The sequence below is a fragment of the Artemia sp. Qi Xiang Cuo genome, chromosome 15, assembly GCF_049724085.1.
Source record: "Artemia sp. Qi Xiang Cuo chromosome 15, ASM4972408v1, whole genome shotgun sequence".
NCBI lineage: Eukaryota > Metazoa > Arthropoda > Branchiopoda > Anostraca > Artemiidae > Artemia > Artemia sp. Qi Xiang Cuo.
In genome coordinates, this window is record NC_142808.1 from 46,926,786 (window position 1) to 46,948,081 (window position 21,296).

General features: G+C 35.2%; 1 protein-coding gene across 1 annotated transcript; it reads right to left on the reverse strand.

The window, feature by feature from the left end:
• Nucleotides 1-6,619: 6,619 nt before the first annotated feature.
• LOC148943744 (uncharacterized) lies at nt 6,620-18,841 on the reverse strand. Its single transcript, XM_089101224.1, has 2 exons — nt 17,685-18,841; nt 6,620-6,860 (listed from the first exon to the last, which is right to left on the reverse strand). Exons 1-2 carry the CDS (start codon nt 18,839-18,841, stop codon nt 6,620-6,622), a joined length of 1,398 nt encoding a protein of 465 aa, XP_088957350.1.
• Between the last annotated feature and the right edge of the window lie 2,455 nt (nt 18,842-21,296).

The following is a 21,296-nucleotide window of genomic DNA, read 5'->3' on the forward strand; positions in this document are numbered from 1 at the left end:
TCAGGCAAAATTTTTTGGAAGATTTTTCAAAAAATTATCAAAAGATGGTATTGAAGGTTCTTCTAAGGACAGCTTCAATTATTCAAGAAAATTATTCAAGAACCTTTAAATATTATATTATAACCCATATAATAAAGATAGCTCAGAATATTATGCCTTGATTCCTTGATGAAAAGTCTATTCAATGAAAACAAATATAATAGAAATGATTAACTTACATTAACATTTTAGCATGGTAAGTGTCCATTAAATAAAATGTTCATTAAATACCCAGGAATAAAAACGACAATAAAGTTGAAATTACCCCGGGAAATTATCCATCGTATATTTTTTACCCCCCCCCCCCTCTCAATTTCGAAAATATTATCCTGGTCAGATTTAATTAACAAATGTATTTTATTAGTGTTTCCCTGCCCCTAAAGCTTCGATATATCTTTAAAAGAAGAATATCGTTAGAGAATTGGCGCAGAACAAAAATTATAGTAACCCTGAATGTTACCTAATTATAGTTACCTAATTTGCAAAAAAATTCGCAACTTAGTCTAAAATAATTACGCCTCGAATAAAACTATTTGCCTGCAATCCTTCAAAACTCCCGGATCGCACGTTTTGAAATTTAAATTATCAATTGCATGTTATATAAAATACGCAATTACTGAAATAACTTTCCAAAAAGCTAAAAACATAAAACCAATTATTTGGTTCCTAGAATATCAACCGTATATCGTGTATCGTGAAAACGACCCTTTCAATCAAACATAAACTCATTAAAACGTTATAAACAATAGCAGATATCGCGTGTCAATCACAAACCTCTTAAGTCAAATGTGGGAATTGTCTTGAATAAAGCTATTTCAATAATTATTGCCTACAATCTAGAAATCAATCGTACGTTATATACGCAAGATGGGCAGTCTAGTAAGAAAGGCTTTCTGGAAGAATAAAAAGCACAAGACTAATTAACGAAATCCTAAAATACAGTAATTAAATCCATATATTAGGCGCCATGGATTCGTTAAAACTTATACAAATTAAACTCAAAATATAGAGGCAAGTAGGCATAACATTTAATATGCTTTGAATGTCCAAGATAACTACAAATATATGTAAACAACCCATTAATTAATTTTTAATCTTATATATCTCGTTGTAAAAAAAATATATAAATTAATCAAAACAGGTAATTTGAAATTTCTTAAACGTAAGCCAGTAAAGAGCAAACAAACAAAAACCTAAATATAAAAAAAGAAGCAAAAAACTGAAGGATCACTGTCTTGCAAATGCTAAAATTAAGAATAGGTTAAAATAATTAATGAATGCACCAACCTGATAAACTGTTCCAACCTAGGATCTTTACTAAACTTATCCTCCAAACAAGACTTATAAAACGAACTAACTAAAAACGTATTGTTCAAGTCAAGCTTCGTGAAATTTATATCATTAAGAATTCTAAAAAAGTATGTATTAACTGAGACATATACGATTTTGAACTGAAATTATTATGACGAATACAAGCATTTATACAAACTTTTTATGATTCAAGGATATTCCTTAAATTAGAAAATGCATGAAAAACCCTGTTTAAATATGCAATATTGAGACAGATATGAAAATAAGGTTTAATACCCTTGGACTTCTGAATGGAATGGAACAAAAATAGTCCACACCGAACTTAATGAGAAATATTCTTAATGGGAAATTATATTAAAAATATATAAGGTAGATAAGTTCCTATATCTTAGGCAAAACTTCCATTCGAAAAGCATAAGCAGATCCATACAAAATTCTAGGTAATATCAAACCTCTGCCGTAAAGCATAGTCTCTACCACAGAATTCTTGTAATAAATAATTTTAACCTCACAAAAAAACGTACATTCATACGAAGTATGAAAGACACAGGGGTAATTTCTAATGTAATCAAACGAAAGTTGAAGCCATAACAGAAAGGAAATGAATAGATCCCAACACCAGTAAAGCACTTTTGCTCCTTGTTCAGAAATGTGTTTAAAAAAACCTGGATGGGAAGATAGAATAGAGCTATATTTTCGAACTTTCTCCTTAAATTAAACTCCTATGGGAGGCTAACTTAGTAAAGATTATCGCGATAGAATACCAAAGAAAAAGAATTACAGATACCATAGGTAGTATTCTAATCAAATTTATGAACCCCCCCCCCCCTTAATCGCATAGAACTCTTCTGCGGCATCTTGGTGTCACCAAAGTATGGCACCGCGAGATTAAAGTAGGCACATACACGAATTTGTTTCAGAGACATCAAACGCATAATCAACACCCCTGTAAAATTATTGGTAACATCATATCCTTACCGTATGGCATTATTTTTGCCACAGAAGAAAAATGGCCCGATATAGGAACACGATATGCCATAAATAGCCCAATAGCAGAATGCTTAAAATATTATAGGTTAACAACATCGTAATATCCTCCTTTTGCAACGTCGTGAATTCATAACCCAGATAGGATTCCCGTAAGAAACGGTTTTAACTTCACAAAAATGAAAAATAATTAAGTTTTATATATTGTCTTTTTTGTGCAAATTAATTCTCATATCGTTCGACTTCATAATAAATAGATTACAGCCTATTATATCTTACTACATTTAGATCGGGACTAAACTAAATTGACCAATGGTTCACTAGAGAAACGTATAATATAATTACGTTTAGGGAATATAAAGAAATAAATTTTTAATCCTTAACAAGTTTTTATACAATATTGTGCATGAACATAAACATCTCCGCCACATGGCGATAACTCCGCCACAGGAGAAGAAAAAAATGACACCCTAAAAGTGAATGTATTTTTCTTTTTATCTCATTTATTCGGGAAGATTCAATCCCAAATAACAAGCCTTTGTACTCCTCCAGTTTAACATAATTTTAATATACGCTGAAATAAAGAGCTTATTCCTACATATCATAAAGATATTATTTGAGTAAACTTCAACAAAAACTCCTCACTCGATTCAACCTAACAATAACTTCAGAATAAACAAATAACGAAGAAATGATTATAGTATAAAATAAATGAACTTTCTTTGATTAATCAATTGCAAAACCGAAGAACCTAAAAATCAATAGGTATTGTAATGGAAGGTAATCAAAGCTGAACAGAGTATGACGGTAAATCAAAATGCGTTGCAATTTAAAAGCCTAATTTTTAAAAAAGCCTGAAAAGGTAAGTTCATATCTTCAAACTACGGCCTTAACAAAAATTGTTCACGTTGGCAGGATACAAAACAACCATATTCTCATTAAAGAGATTGTTAAAAAGGAATGGTGGCTTGGTTATCTAAAAATACTTAAGAAAATTTTTTTTACCCACACTAAACATTAAGTGAAGTTTTAAAAAAACTTTTCAGATTGATTGACAGCTATAGCATTAGTGGAAATATACTAGTGAACATAAAACAACCCTTTCGTTAACAACTTAAGCTTGAAAGCCTACTCAAAACCATGTAAAGGTACTTTTAGCTAAATGTCAGTAGTGGTACCGCTCACACTTCGGACGGTAATATAAAGAAAAATTATTTTAATACTTTTCAAAAAATCTACTTAAACAAGGTGAAACATACTTTGAACTAAAGATCAGTAGTAGTACCCCGCACACTTCGAACGGTAACAAAAAAAAATTTATTTCAACAATTAATAAAAGTTCAGTATGCATGGCAATTCTAATTCATAAAAGCAAAATAAAATAATAGTCAGCTAACATCCCCGTGAAATACTTTGAAAATGGTATAGGAGGAATAACTCAAGTATCCATACAACATACAAGAGAGCAAATGAACCCACAAGCATAGGAGGCTAGAGCCAGGGATGTCCATGGTGTATATTATCCCACCGTGCGGATGCTTGACTCTCACCTTCTGTTAAGAAAAAATTACACAAGTTACTAAGTGCGGGAGATACGGGCGTTGTAAACTCTGTTGCTGACTTGGTTTGGTAATGTCTAATCAGATTTTGTATTTTATCCAATTGGCCATAGCAGTCTGGCCAGTAAGCTCTTATGAAAAAAAATTAGCCCATCCCACTTTGTGGATACATTCCAATACGTGGAAAGTGCTTGAGCTCTATATTTTTTTTTGTTGATCATTTTGGGGAAAGACACGTGGCTTGATACTTCTTACGAAAAACAACTCGAACGAGAAAAGGAACCTAAGGATACCAGTGAAAGTTAAATACCATACATTAGAAAGACCAAGTAAAAAGCTACATGTTACAAACAATCATCAAATTGAAAGGGCTAAGCAACGTACCATGTAGCAAACTATGTAGCTATTTTAATTATTTCATAACAATTATTATACCTCAAACTACTATAACCATTTCTAAAATATATTACTATTAAGTAATCACTTATTTCATAATTACTGATAAATTTTATATAAAAACACACTTGCAGATACGGTACGTGAGTAACCTTCAACCACTGGTTAAGGGAAACGCCGAAACAAGCAACCTTACGTCATGTTGCTTATGTTAACCCAGAATATAGTAGAATAAAATAAAGAAAAAAAGGGGTAACCATGATAAAATACCCAAGCCATCAACAACTCAATAGTCGTAGACTAGAGAATGTAACCTCAGGGATTCCTAAGAAAAGAGATAGTGTAGACAACATTAATGTTTCATTAAGAGAATGGGGAATTGTTGATAATGCATTAAAAGAAGAGGAACTTATCAGAGCAGTAGAAAATCTAGACTGTCCAAAACTATATCATCTTCTAAAATCTCAAAAGACAAGGTTGGAACAAAGAGTGATCCTAAAATTAACGGCAAGCTTAGTGCATTATAACTTCAGTGCACGAGCAATGACAAGAAAACTAGAGCATACTAGATTAAGTGCCAACCTGGCCTTCCGAATTTTAATACAAGATAGTCCAACAACAAAATATAGCTCACTGTCTAATTATATTGCCAAAAATATTTGGTACGATCAAGACGATAACAATATAACTACAATTTGGCCCATTAAATTTCTCTCCATACTAATAGACCATGGACACATGATAAAAAGCGAAAGTTTTCTCAAGACCTTGTAAGTCAACTATGTAAATGACACGTATTTGAAACCAGTAAAACCCTTAATGAGATCTGCCGTTTTTCAAGTTGTACCATGGGAGCATAAAGACATAAAGAAAATAACACTGAACTTCTTCAAAGAAGACGAAAATTTTGAAAGAAAAATAGTCCCTGGTATAGACATAATCGTGCGTGAACAACTATGCTGTTGCCAATCAGACGTGAACTTCAGTTTTTCAGTGTTAAAAATAATAACTGACCACCTATTACAATCTCGGCTCAGACGAAAAGTCGTTATAAAAAATATGATCAGAAATTACATAATAGCCAAACTAGAGGCCTTACAACTCCCGAATTAATTGTTAGTGTATTTAATGTATTTAGATAGACATGAAGCCGTAAAATATAATATATAATTTGAACTCAAATTTCTTAGCTCAAATGTTTCGTTATGGAAAGATTATCGACTTCTTCCTATGCTTACATCCCCAAATTCAAAGGCGACACTGCCGGATGATGCACCCATATTGAAATTAAAACCCAATATTAGTGGAAGAAACTGTATATATAAGTAATTTCGTTGAAATGAATAATAGAAGAACCCTCTAATAGTACCTGAAAGGGTTATGTCTATATAAAGTGAATACTATTGTTATGTAAAAATGCGTTATATAATAAAACCAGTAGTGTATTAATATTTATAAAACTATGAATTACAGTGAATATCGCGAGTATAATTATATTTGCTATAAATTTACAAAAAATTTAGTTTCTCGATAGTCTCTATACTTTTAAGCCTATTTGGAATTCGTTAAAATCGACCGCAAAGTCGTTAAACTAGAGTACGGAACTTTGGGGAATTGAATTACGTTCGAATACATAAATAGCCAGGTGCAAGGAGGCACCGGTGAAAAAGTAGTTCAACTTCGACCTGAAGTTAGCTTGTTTCCCACTCAAAGTAAATATTCATTATTGCTTAATATAGAGCTTTAGATGACTCAAATTACGGTCGAATGAATAAGTAACCGTTGTATTGAGGAAATGCCGGTAAAAAGGTAGTTTGACCTCGACCTAGAGTGTACCATGACTATAACCAATCTTGAAAAAGTTAACTAGACAAAAGTCAATAGAAACTACCTTTCATTTCAGAACAATGGCCAAAGCAATTATCGATACAGAGTTCATATGTATAAAGCACGCCAAAGAAAATGTCATATACTCAGTGGCAATGATCATTGTGAATAAATCAGGGGAAGAAGCCTTCGCGAAAAAATGGAACGTCAAATACGATTTAAGAAAATATGCCGAAAAATTGTATAAGTTTTGGAATACGATTGGCAAGTAAACCCAAATATCGATCCGTAACAGGAAAATTTGGAATAAAATACAATGCGAGAAAGGATTAGTACCTTCAATATATGTAGAAGCCATGTGGCTAACAATGTTAGCCGTTCGCATAATAATACAATCTATATTCAAAACCCAAAAGAATAAAATCAAAAAAATTAGGAATAGCTTACATTGCAAGATAAATTAACACATATTAATTTTAGAATTAGACAGGAAGGTGTGATTAACGAAGACCATGATAATTTTCATTGTTCACGCAGTGGCCCAAGACGTCATAAGTCAGGGAATCATACCTAAGCATGGGAACTACCCCCAAAATAGTCATAATGCATGAGAAATAAGAATTCTCCAATTCACAAGGAGACCGAAGATTATCACATACGTGGAACCGATGTGGAGCGTCTTCAGCTCCTTCTAAAGGGAAAATATTTAGTCGTTCACGAGACTGAAGCTCATTGATTCCCCTAACCATGAGGATTTTGTTGATTCAAGTTATGCAAAAATTATGAGATTATTGAGACAATACCCGGAGGAAGATTGTATTGAGCCCAGCGAGATGCAAAACCTAAACCCGGAACTCCCTGATAATCCTTAAACAAAAAAAAGTGGAGGACATGATCTAACGAATGAGAATAGAGGTCCACATTCGTGCTATGTCCAGTCCCAAATTTATACTTATTGTCTGTGTAAACCCTTGCAGCTGCAAGGCTGTATTTCTTAAGCATCATGGACGCGCGTAAACAGTAAAGGCTTGAAAATTCCCAGTAAATTGAGATCTCACCTAAAACCATGTAACCTACTTCGTATGTAGTCCTAGAATAGAAAATTAAATGCTAAGGTAGATGAGTATGGAGTAACATTTAAATTTATTGAATATTGAACATGTGCCAAATGCATATATATACATGTATACATATAGTTACCAAATCTTGAGAATCTATATAGTGTTATTTTTCGTAAACATAATCATTTTTCTTATTATTACTTAGCTTATCTCATAGCAACATAATATTGCTTCATTATGCTTGTAGAAGAATGAAAATTGCTTCTATTCATTTTATCTTTGAGTTTAAGTATACCCATGTTAAATTGATATGATTAGTACCAATAATCAAGACAATTATTTAAAACAATGATCCCCGTATAATCTTGTATAAATTATGTATTATCGCCGTACGTGTTTTTTAACTTATGTAATTATAAAGAGCGTATGATTTTGCCCAGATATTTATATTCCAGGAAGCAGAGTAATCACTGCAAATTAATTATTGGTGAACCAGAATGCAACTCGGATACAACCCAGTAGCATCTACTCTCATCATTCATCAACCATCGATAAGTACTCACCAAGGAAACCCCTGAAGACAATGACCTAATAATGATCCAAATCAACCGACCCTAGTACATGGTAAAACTACCCCAACCAATATTGGCAAACCATGGACCCCGGATATAGAGATATATCTGAACGAATAATTACCTAGAAAACCACCCTGACCAGTCATTTCGTAAAACTGTATACAAATCCGTCAAATTACTATCCTTAGACGGCAAGGTCTTAAGATCTAACGTTTGGAACACCAAAAATATCAGTGGAGTAAATCCCTCGAAAATTAAAGACCAAATCAGAGACAATATATCGAAACAAGATTCCAAATTTAAGTTTTGAACCTATTCCAATCGTGGTTAGATGTTGCAAAAACGAACCGTCCTCCAAGAGAAGAAGAACCAAACATAATCAATTTTGTGGAAAATATAAACTGTACGTGCTAAACTTTCCCCAAAATGAAGTGTTAAGAGAAAAAAGCCAACCAGTCATTATTGCTTTAATCCCCATGATTAATCCCTCAATGATGATGTATCATTAAAAGAAAAATCAAAGACAATACGTCAAGCATAGAACCTGGATCAAATTTTGATTCAACCATAGTTAACGTTAAATGTTGTAACACAGCCCATAGTCCAAATAAAAGAAGGACTGAACGTGAACAATTTACAGGAAACACAGACGGTACGAGTATGAGATTTTCCCGAGAATAATAGTGTCCAAGAAAAGATACCCAGCCAGAACCAGGATCAAATTTTGATTCAACCATAGTTAACGTTAAATGCTGTAACACAGCCCATAGTCCAAGTGAAAGAAGGAATAAAAGTGAACAATTTACGGGAAACACAGATTGTGCGAGTATTAGATTTTCCCGAGGATAAAAGTGCCCGTTAAGAGACACCCAGCCCAGCGATAAAGATAACCATTTCATATAATCAATCCCCCAAGGGTTATGTACCTAGTAAACATTTCAACAACTCTGTGACATCAACCCCTCGTATTTGGAGTGACAAACCACGCACGGACAATTTTGTGCAAGTAGTCATACTTATGAACAATGTAAACAATTATCCCAGGGACCAAGTAGCAAAAAGTGAAACACCACGAAGACAAACCATAAACAATTAGCCAACCCAGTAATTAATTAAACGGAATCGCAAAGTAAAGTGACAACGTATGTGAGTATTATAGACACGTAGAATGATGAAGTAAGTGTGAATCTTAGGTATCTAATTAAAACTTTAGTGAATATTAAATAGCTTTTCCTAATCAGATGAAAATAAGTGTAGATTACACTACCCCAATGTTGCAATCAGACATTAAGTTTAAAAAAAAAATTGTATTGTGAGACCTTTTGTTTGCAAATCGTTTAATTTATATATATATATATATATAATATATATATATATATATATATATATATATATATATATATATATATATATATATATATATATATATATATATATATATATATCAGTGCTCTTGAAGTCAGTTACGTATCGTATCGTTATAGCATCAGGTGGAAGTATGGTAAAGTTTAGAAAAAAACAAACATATGTACCATTTTAAGTGATAAAATAGTCACAAAGGTAGAACTCAATTAATTAGAGCCATATAGAATTATTAGCATATCAGGTTAAGAAATTTTAGTATCAGGTGGAGGGAATATAATTGTTACATAATCATGTAACCAAATGTGTCATAGAAACTCTTTGACCCTTTCGTCAAATAGAGTGTATAGGTGGTGGACTTTAAAGTGATGTTTCAACACGTAGTGTCATATCTCACCAAAGCAAAATTTAATTAAAGTAACAAGTACAAAATCAAAAAAAGGGGGAAAGCGAGATCAAAGTTCAAAAGAGTAGAAAGAGTGGGTGACACAACGATGAGGACATCGTTAAGAATGGGAAGGATGATATGTAATGGAATCGATTTTTAAGACCCCGAATACTTTCAAAGTAAAATATAATTGCCTAGAATATAAACCCACAAAAATTCAAGTAATACTTAATTGTCAAATTTAAAAAGTAGTGAAACATTGTATTACAATTGTAACTATGAAAAATCTTTCCTACAAGAAAGGTAATAGCGATAACTATTCAAAATTATCAATTTCACATGACACGCAACCAACCCTGTAATCTAAATCTTGAGTTTGAAGTTCCAGGTGGTCACGGGAGATAAGAAATAAAACTATGCATTTAAATTCTGTTTCGCGAAACTATGCATTTAAATTAAAATTAGTTTCGCGACATACAAAAGTAAAACTAAATATTCCGCTGAAATTACAAGGTAAAGCTTTGAAACCTTTGTGCGTGAGATACAATGTAAATCTATGTAAAACTGTGTATAAATATTTAAAGTAAAAATTTTTATCGTACTAAGAAAAATTCCAAAGTGAAGTTTTAAGGAATCATAAGTCGGACCAAAAGTTAATTAAAATCAACTAGCTGATTGGTACGTCACTGTCCAATAGTAATAGAGGACAAAGAATCAGAACCAACAGAATCAGTATACTGTGCTTTTTAGCAAATGTAACCCTCGGCGAAATTGCAGGGTATAGTTCCTTCGAACTTAGCAAATTGGAGTTAGTCTATTGGGAGTCTTTATTGCAGTCTAGGATGAGTCTTTATTCAGTCTAGAAGGAGTTTAGAGTCGATTAGGAGTCTCTTATGAGTTATATTGAGAATTATTCAATCATTTTGAATATATGTAAAATTAATATACAGTAGTATTGAAAGTTACTTGTATTACCAGTGAGCAGTTTTAATCTAGTGTCATTTACTGCAAGTGTATTGATATACCCGAAGCTCTGTTCGATATTTGAGTAAATAAATACATCACTTTCTTATCTTTATTCTCTTTATGTTATTATTTCTCAAGATATCTTGTCCTTGTGGTTCCACTCGCTCTCAAAGGAACCTGAAGCCCTTCAATCTGATTTCGACTCAGGATGGCCATTAATGTAGCTCCCCCTTTTGAACCGCTAATTTAAGCTCCCTACACATGAAGTTCCGCTTCCACTCAGGCATGCTATTCGCGAATCGTCAACCAAGAGTTTAACTAAAATTACCCACAGAATTAAGTAAATGGGGAACTCCAATACCAGGAATTAACTTAAGGCACCAGAGCGAAACTCTCTTATAAATAATGCCAATTAACAATTGAAAACCCCCTCATTACAATTTACAATTGAACCCCCCCCCATTAGAATTTACAATTGAACCCCCCCCCCACCATTAGACTTGTACATAGCTCGATTCGATTTTTACTAAACTAATACAACTTCCATCAATTTTAAAAATTAATTATGCAATTCAAGCGACCCTAGGTAAAACGTTGATACGATAATAAATTAACGCCCATAACTGATCTGAAACCCCAAAAATTTACGACAGCTTAAACGGTTCACCTAAGCAAATTGTTCTTGAATTAAAACCACTTTCCCTTTGTATATTTTTTGATAAGAATAACTGACCCGTGTAGTATTTTGAGCTGCCTTAAGGGCAAAAAATAAGCCAAAATTGTTGAATTTAGGGTGTTAATTATGTTATGTGAGTTTCGAACTGAAATTCCTTAATAGGAAGTATATCCACAGATACAAACAAAACCCCGAGGGCACTGTAATTCTTAAGTTATAGAAATAGGCCCCACAAATACGTAAAACAGAGAAAAACCTAAAAAAAAGAAAATTTTTATGGCCAAGCCTAATATGACCAATTCGATAAGGTGAAATTGCTTCAGTGGCCTAGTCCACTGCTAAATAAAATATCTTTATGTTAAGTGTGACAAGTACCTTGAATAAAAATTATTTTGATAAACTGTCCGCGCTATCTAGCGACTTCGATAGATATTTTTATGTACCATTAAAGTTCCAAAATATTGTATCTAACGATCGCAATTAAGATAAAATTAATTCAAATAAAAGGACGCATTGATTAATTTTTCAATTTTTTATGACCAATTATAGAGAATGTAGTTTTGTCAGGAAAATTACATTGATTATATTCTCGAGTAACTATCTAACGAAAAATTGTTGTACCATGAATTAAGATCGTAATTAGCGATTAGCTAAATGAAAAATTAGTTTTGCAATAGCTAACAGACATAGTAGAACACATACAGCCGCTGGGCAGAGGAATAATAGTAAAAAAAATAACTATCGTATCAATAACTTTAGCTTAGATTAACTTAAAATGAATGTTATCGATAAAAAGCAAAAAAGCGCAAATAAAATAACGAAGAGCTACCCCAAGAAAATATGAAAAAAAGGGAAACTTTCTAGTCTAGGTGGTTACCTAATTTTCAAAAGAAATTCGCAACGTAGTTCAGAAATAATTACGCCTGAAATAAGATTATTTACCTACAATCCGGGTGTTTTGAAATTTAAATTATCAGTTGCATTTTATATATATACAATATGCACTTTACTAAAATAACTCTCCAAAAAGCTATAAGCATAAAACCAATTATTTGATTCCTAAAATATAGTAATTCATGGATAAAGAAAATAAACACGATATTTAAAGGACAACCATATAGCGTGTATCGTGAAAATGACCCTTGTGTCAATCAATCATAAACTCATTGGGGTGTTATAAACAATAGCAGATATCATTCTGCTTCGAATAATAAATAATAAACCAAAGAAGAGTATCCGTTGAAATTAAAAAAAAAAACCGTTCGTTAACTGGAACATAGTTACCTATAAGATATAGGCAAGTTCTAACCAAACTATCGAGAAATTGAAAAAATAGCATTTCTTTTGCAAAAATGAAAGAAAATAAGACTAATATAATCCTGCCAAAGCACGGACTAATAACCAAAATTAATCACAAACCTCTTAAGTCAAATGTAAGAATCGTCTTTAATAAAGCTATTTCAATAATTATTGCTTGCAATCTAGTGATCTACTACTACTACTAACAACTCACCGCAGTACCAAGCCACCAGAGGCCAACACAGCTACGATCACTTCTCCTCCAGCCCAATCTATTCAAAGCCTCCTTTTTCACACCTACCCATGAAGATCCCCTGTCCTTTAAATCCCTCTTAATGACGTTCTCCCACCCAAGGCGAGAACGAACTTCTTTCTGTTTAGCCCTAGATTGTTGGCCGAAAAGAACAATCTTCGGCAATCTGTCATCCTTCTTCCGCACAACATGCCCTAACCACCTCAACCTTTCTTTCATTATAGACCTAGAGAGCGGTATTGAACCACATTTTTCGTATAGCCTATTGTTTGAAATACGGTCAGTCAGCCGGGTACTCAGAACAATCCTTAAGCAATTTCTCTGGAAAACATTTATCAAATCTTCATCCGCTTTTCGGAGCGTCCATGCTTCAGAGCCATATTTGACCACTGTCATCACTGTAGCTTCTAAGATTCTAATCTTGGTTTGCAGAATTATCTTCCTATTCTTCCAGACTTTTTTTAACTGTGAAAAAACACCCTGAGCCTTGGCTATTCTATTTTTAACATCTTCACTGATCCCACCATCTTTACTAATAATACTACCAAGGTAAGTGAAGCTGCCCACCTGATCAATCTTTTCATTACCCAACGTCACCTTTTCATCTTCACTTATTCCTAGCCTTAGTGACTTAGTCTTCCTAACATTAATTTTCAAACCAATACTAGCACCCTGAACTCGCAAAACCTCTAAAACTTCATTCATTTTGCTCATACTTTCATCTAGGATGCTTAAATCATCAGCATAATCCAAGTCCAGGAGACATTTTCCTCCCCATTTGATTCCGTGGTCTCCCATTGCCTTACCTGGGCTCCTTAAAACAAAGTCCATCAAAGTAATCTATACAAAGGGGGATAGAACACAACCCTGCTTAACTCCTGATTTAATACAAAACCAGCTGCAAACCTCATTTCCTACATTAACAGCAGCAGTGTTCTTCTCGTGCATAGCACTAATCACTTTAATGTATTTGTCTGGTATACAATACAAGGATAAAACCTTTACTAAAGCTCTTCTATCAACAGAATCGAAAGCTTGCTCATAATCTATAAAACTGAGGACCAAAGGTGTTTGAAAACTTAGGCACTTCTCAATTATTAACCTAAGATTGAAAATTTGGTCAACACATCCTCTGCCTTTTCTAAAACCGCTCTGCTTTTCTCTTAAATCTTTGTCTACGGCATCTCTCAGTCTAAAAAGTATCATATTACTAAGAAATTTGCTACATACAGAGACCAGACTAATGCCACGATAATTACCACACTCACTTTTATCACGTTTCTTATAAAGTGGCTTAACTAAGGTTTTCCTAAAATCGTTAGGTGCTTCCCCCTTTTCAAAAATCATATTCATAATTTTCAATAACTTATTTCTAACCTCAGAGCCACCATATTTAAGAAACTCATTTACCACCGTATCAGCACCTGGACCTTTATTATTCTGTAATTCTGTTAGTACTATTACTAACGCCCCCTCACAAAACCAATCTTCCTTCACCTCCAAGGGATTACAAACTTTTTCCTTTTCCTCTGTATTTTTTCCTGCAACAGTATCTAGGTTAAGCAAATTCTCAAAAAGATTAGCTCTTCTCTCTATAGCTTTTGCCTTATCGCTAATTGCCACCCCATTCCTATCTTTAACTGGGACAAGTCCGGATTGACTACTACCTCTCAATTTGTTAACGTGCCAGTACAATATTTTACTATTTTGCCGTCTAGCTGCATCTTCTAAATCTTCGGCAATTTTATCCATGGCCTCCACTTCACACCTCTTTAGTTCATATTTCAATGCTTTCTCCACTTTCTTTACATTTCTTTTGTTTTCATGCGATCTATCACTCAGATAATTCTTGTACAAGTCCTTTCTCCTTTCTATTAAACATAAAGCTTTTTCACTAATATTCTTAGCTGCAGTTCTAGCTTTCTTCCCTAAGACACCATCAGCAACTTCACAAATTATTTTTCTAAAATTATTCCAACCATCTTCCACATTATCAAATTTTAAACTCTCAAGTTTAGTATTCAACTGTTCCTGGAAAGTTGCTCTCAAATTCTCATCCTGGAGTCTACTAACATCATAACTTCCAGGGAGGTAATTACCCTTCCAATATTTCAGCTTTAAATTAACCCTTGACACTACTAGATGGTGATCTTTACTTTTAACATCAATAACAGCACTCCTATATACCCTAGTACCTTGTATTGATCCTGCCAGTCTTCGGTTTACTATAACATAATCAATAAGGTTTGCTGTCTTACCATCACGTGAATACCATGTTAGCTTATGAGCCATTTTATGACCAAACACCGTATTGGTTATAACTAGATTGTTATACCTACAAAATTGAAAAAGTCTGTATCCATTACTGTTTTCTTTTCCTACGCCAAATTTACCTAAGCTGGGATACCATCTATCCTTATTTCTACCAATCTGGGCGTTAAAATCTCCCAGCAATAACATCATATTTCTACCTGGGACCTTGTCTATTTGCTCCTGTAACTGTAAGTAAAATTCATCTGAGTCACTAATATCTCCATCAGTTGGTTCTACAGGGGTGTATACTACTATAAATGATACCTAGAACTTTCTAGTCATAAAATGGGCAATTAGTATTCTATTATTAATACCTTCCCAGCCTAAACAAGACTTAGCAGCTTCCTTATTCATCATGAGCCCTACTCCCTGTCTATGTAACCCATCCTTCGTGCCTGAGTAAACAAATTCTATATCACCTAATTTCATGCTTCCTACCCCTGGGATATGAGTTTCTGAAACTCCTAATAAATCCAGTTCGAGTAATCTCAATTCGTAAGTCAAAATGTCGATAAGATAGTCATTTTTTAATGTCGTAACATTCCAAGTTCCAATTTTCATGTTCTTTAAATCATTGAAATTTTTTTCGCCTCAGGAAAAGCAAAGATCCCGGATACCAGTGCAGGACGGGGATCACATATCTTCTCAAGTCTACACCGAAGTGCTTAAGCCGGCTTAGGACCGGACTGCAAGAAGTCCCTGGGGCCTCCATGAATGGAGGCTTTGTGCAATCCTGGGACCATCTTGGTCACAACATGGTTTTCAGCACTTGGCGATGATCTTCTATCAACAAGAGTCGAAATCCTGCACAGACTATCTCAAGCCTATTACCTCTGACTCATTATATATTCATTCCTACAAATTTTATGGTACTACGGGGAGGCAACCCATAATAGATAAATTAGCTAGGAAGAGGTTTTTTAGCCCAAAGACACCCATCAAAACATACCAAGCCCAGAAGAATTGTGCATTAGTCAGAATCCTGTGCGAATGCTGTGTCGTTTACTAGGCTATAATTTCCTCGAGGGGCGCCACTCCTCAAGTGGGAATAGAGTTGACGGCAAGGTCCCCAGTCTTGCAGGTACCCCGAAAAGGTCGAGGCAACCCTTTGCGGAGGCCGCTGTCCATAGATCTGGATCTTACGCCCTGCCACAGTTGTCCTCCTATAGAGGATCCTCCTGCGATGGTGTTCTGCATCACCATGCAATTTAACCCATTGCTGGGAGATGGTTTGCAATCATGGAACTTGTGGACAAACCAGTGGGCCCTTCTGAGTGTACATTGGAGGGGCCTCCTTCCTTCTCCGCCTGTATTTATGACCCCGGGCAAGGGTGCCCCAGATTCTATTATGGACCCCAAGGGACAAGGTCCCCCCTTGGTCCGTGCTTCCTATGGAGGTACCCTACATATCTGTAGAGTGTTCCCCTATCGCCACCTGGGGACACGCTGAATGGCCTGGGGGAGGCCATATAAACGGGTCACTTTTGTTTTGCAAAGACCATAACTCAGTGACATATTTAACCTACTACTTATAAAGCTACATAACTCACTGACTAGACCTATATAAGTTATATACAGAAATATATAACTCAGTGACATATTCAACCTACTACTTATAAATATGTGTAACTCACAGACTAGGCCTATATAAGTTATATACAGAAATATATAACTGAGTGACATATTTAGCGTACTACTTATAAATATGTGTAACTGACTGACTAGGCATATAAGTTATATACAGAAATATATAACTCAGTGACATATTTAGACTACTACTTAAAATATGTGTAACTCACTGACTAGGCCTATATGAGTTATATACAGAAATATATAACTCTGTGGCATATTTAGCCTACTACTTATAAATATGTGTAACTCACTGACTAGGCCTATCTAAGTTATATACAGAAATACATAACTCAGTGACATGTTTAACCTACTACTTATTATTATGTTTAACTCACTGACTAGGCCTCTATAAGTTAAATACAGCAATATATAACTCAGTGACATATTTAGCCTACTACTTAAAATATGTTTAACTCACTGACTACGCCTATATAATTTATATACAGCAATATATAACTCAGTGAAAAAATAAACCTACTTATTATAAATATTTGTATATCTCTTAAAATGAATGTATATTCTATAGTCATAACCATATAACTGAGAGACTTGATTACCCTACTACTGATAATTGTATGTAACCCACAGACGAGTTATATATAAGTTATATACAGAAATACCGCACTGAACTAAATTTTTAGAATACTGCTTATAAATATGTGTAACTCAATGACTATGCCTATAAGTTATATACAGATATATATAACTCAGAGACATATTTAACCTACTACTTATAAATATACATAATTCACTGACAGGACCTATATAAGTTATATACAAAAATATAGAATTAAGTGACATATTTAGCCTACTACTTATAAATATGTGTAACTCACTGACTAGGCCTATCTAAGTTATATACATATATATACACATACATACACACACATATACATATACACATACATACATACATACATGCATACACATACATACACATACATACATATATACACATGTACACAAACATACATACATACATATATATACATATACGATACTAATGAATAAGAAGGAAAAAAAAAAATAAATCCCCATACCTAGCACCCCATTTTGCCAGCTTATCTGCCTGCTCATTTCCCCTAATTCCAACATGTGCTGGTACCCATGTTGCTACAATCTCATACTTGGCTGTCATTAGTTTTAGCAGTATATTTTCTAAAAGCAGCACTGATTTTCTTGCTGGCCTATGGCCATACATCAGATAATTCAGCACTGAAAGTGAGTCACTGCATATCAAATATTTGCCTACTGGCAAAACACTTGCAATAAATTCAAATGCTTTCAATAGTGCATATAACTCAAGTGAAAATATTGACAACTTCTCTGTTACTTTAAGAGACAGTGCATGACTGAGCCCAAGGGCCACAACCGCAGCCCCACCCCCAGTGCCAAAGCATAACCCATCAGTGAATACCATTCTATGCCCAGTCTGTGTCCACTGGTCTATCCATTCATGCAACCTAGCTCTTGCCATCTCTGGTGGTTCCTCTGGGCTACCCCTTGAGAATGGGGGTGGCGCTATATTTGACTTTAGACCTGTGCTAGAAACTGAACCCACTTCATCAATAACCTCAGGAGTTGGGATAGGAGCAGCTGTTTCAGAGATGTTTTTCACCATTTGACAGTATGGTGGATTTGATTTTGGTTGGAATCTTTGGTTCTGATCATATGTTTCAATAAGTTCTTTGTAGATAATGTCATTTGGGATCAACATCTTCCGTGTAAAATATTGTGCTTCTAATTTCTTCATTCTAGTTTCTAATGTTGTCAGTCCTAGTTCACAGTATATTGCAGGTAGGGGGGTTGATTTTAGGCATCCGAGAATTTTCCTCAGTATACAATGCAGGGCTGTATCCAGTTTTTTCAGGAGTTGGGCAGGTGCTTCTCGGCATAGGAGGCAGCCATAATCCAGCTTACTGATTACAACTGCTCTCACAAGCTGGGTGGCAACAGAGAAGGGGGCTCCTCTCTTAGATAAGCAAATAGCATTGACAAAGTTGGCTCTGCTCTTGAGGTTTCCAATTAAATAATTCACATGGTGAGTCCATGAGAGTGAAGTGTCAAAAGTCACCCCAAGGTAGCAGAACTTTTCAACTGCTGGGACAGTGGTGCCATTGATTGAGAGCCTTGGCGTTGAATGAATCTTTGTCCTTGTGAAGAGGAGCACTGCTGACTTAGCAGGAGAGAATTCCATGTTGTTGACAGTTGCCCATAAACCAAGATAATCATGACCCTTCTGGACAGCAGCTTGCAGGGCATGCTTATCTCTTGATATTGCAATAAGTGCAATATTATCAGCATACAAATACAGTTTGCATCCCAGAATATGTTCAAAACTAATATCACTGCAGTAAATAAGGAAGAGGAGTGGGCTTAGTACCCCCCTTGAGGTACTCCCACATCTGGCTTTGTTCTTGATGGAGATTTACTCTCCCCCATATGGATCTCCAGTTCCCGGCCTCTCAAGTAATCTTCTATCCACATCCTCAGTTCTAGGCAGATTTGGAAAGACTGTAACTTTCCCATCAGGTTATCCAAACTAACCCTATCAAAAGCAGCCCTCATATCCAGGAAGGCTGCTAGTGTATCCTTACCCTGCTTGAAGCCAGATTTTATCTGGTGTTCTAACCTTAGAAGTGCTCTGTGGTTCCTCTATTAGGGAGAAAACCAAATTGTTCATGTTGGAGTGAATTCGGTAGTTCTGGGAGGATTCTTAACTTAACCAGGTGTTCTATAACTTTTCAGAGGCATGATGTGAGGGCTATAGGTCTGTAGGAGGCAGGAAGTTTTGGATCCTTTCCCGTCTTCAATATAGGAATTACTGTGGCCTTCTTCTACTTCTTTGGGACTGTTGATGTTGCTGCAGACTTGTTAAACAAAGCTGTAATGATCTCTACTGTTTTGGGCTAAGGTTCCTTAACATTTGATTGTGTATCAAGTCAGGTCCCATTGCACCTGATTTCAGTCTCTTAGTTTGCTGAATAACTTCTGATGCAGTAAAAGGCTCAAAAGGTATGTTATATTTGGTAGAGTGTGTCTTTTGGTATTGTCTTGCATTTTCTGGTGCTTGTTCAGTGGACTGGTCTAGTAGAACATTGAATTTTTCCTGGGTTGAGGTAACTGGGATACCATTTCTCAGGAGGACTGGGGGTTCCTTCCTTGTTTTCTTTTTCCCCACAAATACTTGGAAATTTCTGCCACAGATCTCTAATGGAAGTTGATTTTTGGAACTTTGTCTCAATTAGAGAAGTCCAGCTTGCAGTTGTTTCTTGGATTATGGTCTGGCGGAGTTTTGCTGACTTTTTATTCAGTTCAATACGGTTTTCGGTGCTAGGGTTCCGCTTGACCTTGTTCTCAGCTTGTTTCTTCTCAGTGTGGGCTTTTTGCCATGTTGAATTCCATCCAGGGATTGAGTTAAGCTTTTTTTCCTTAAATTTCTTAAAACCAAATACCTTCTGACCTGCACTGATTAGGGTGTTGGTGATTGTGTCTGTCAGTTCATCTGTAGTCATGGCAGCTGTATCATGGATTTTGTTAAGCTGCTGGTCAACTTCATATCTCCAGGCTGGCCACATCTCTTCTTTAAAGTTCCATAGTTTCAATTCTTGTACTTGGCATGTGTTCCTATGCTCCTCAAGCATGTGAAAGGTAGTTAACACTGGATAGTGATCTGATGAGAAAGTGTCTGGGATTCTAATGCTGAAGTCAGTTGATAGGTTTGGGGAAGCCAAGGTCAAGTCAATTGTAGATGTTTTTCCAGTTGTTTTATTAATTCTTGTACCAAGATCCAGGGGGGGAGTAAGCATGTCAAGAATGCTGCATCAATGATAATGTTGGTCAGTTCATTTGACTTGTGATCCTGAGGTGATACTGTATCCCACATGGGATTGTGGAGGTTGAAATCTCCAGCCAATATTTTTGAGTCTTCACAACTGTTCAGAACCACCTTAAGTTGTTTCACATCAAAGTTTCCTGTAGAACTGTTATAATAGTTGACAATGCTTATCCAATTTTCCTTGAATTTTACTTTAATTGATCCTATTTCATTTCTTCCTGGTACACTAGGCTGGACAATATGGGCAAGACAATCTTTAACCAAGGTTATGAGCCCTCCCCCAGTTCCCTGGTCCCTGTCCCACCTTTTTGCAGTATATCCTCGGAACTTTGGTGTAGGTTTTTCTGCAGTAAGGAATGTTTCTTGTAGCAATACAAAATCTGGTTGTAGCCTGAGGATGAGATTACGGAGCTCAATTACCTTTGTCCTTCCCAAACCCTGTGTATTTAGCTATAGGACCTTCATATTGCATGGGTGCTTTATCCCTCTTTTCCTTTGATCATTGTTTTTTGGCACCTGCTCTTTTCCTTTACCTCTGTTTCCTAGTTTTGCCCTCTTACAGGCATTTCCTACTCCTTCTTTATCTTCTGATTCTGATGTACTCATGACAATGTCTGATGGGTCTTCATCAGAACTGAGCTCATCAGCCATATCCTTAATGAGTTCTTTGTTTGTTTCATCTGTATCTTTTTGTTGTAGGAGGATTGAGCAGAGGGAGGTTACCAGCTTCGTTAACTTCTCAACAGATTTTCTCAACTTAAGGGATCTCTTCTTCATGGTTACATATTAGAGGTGGGAATGCATTGTAGGGTGT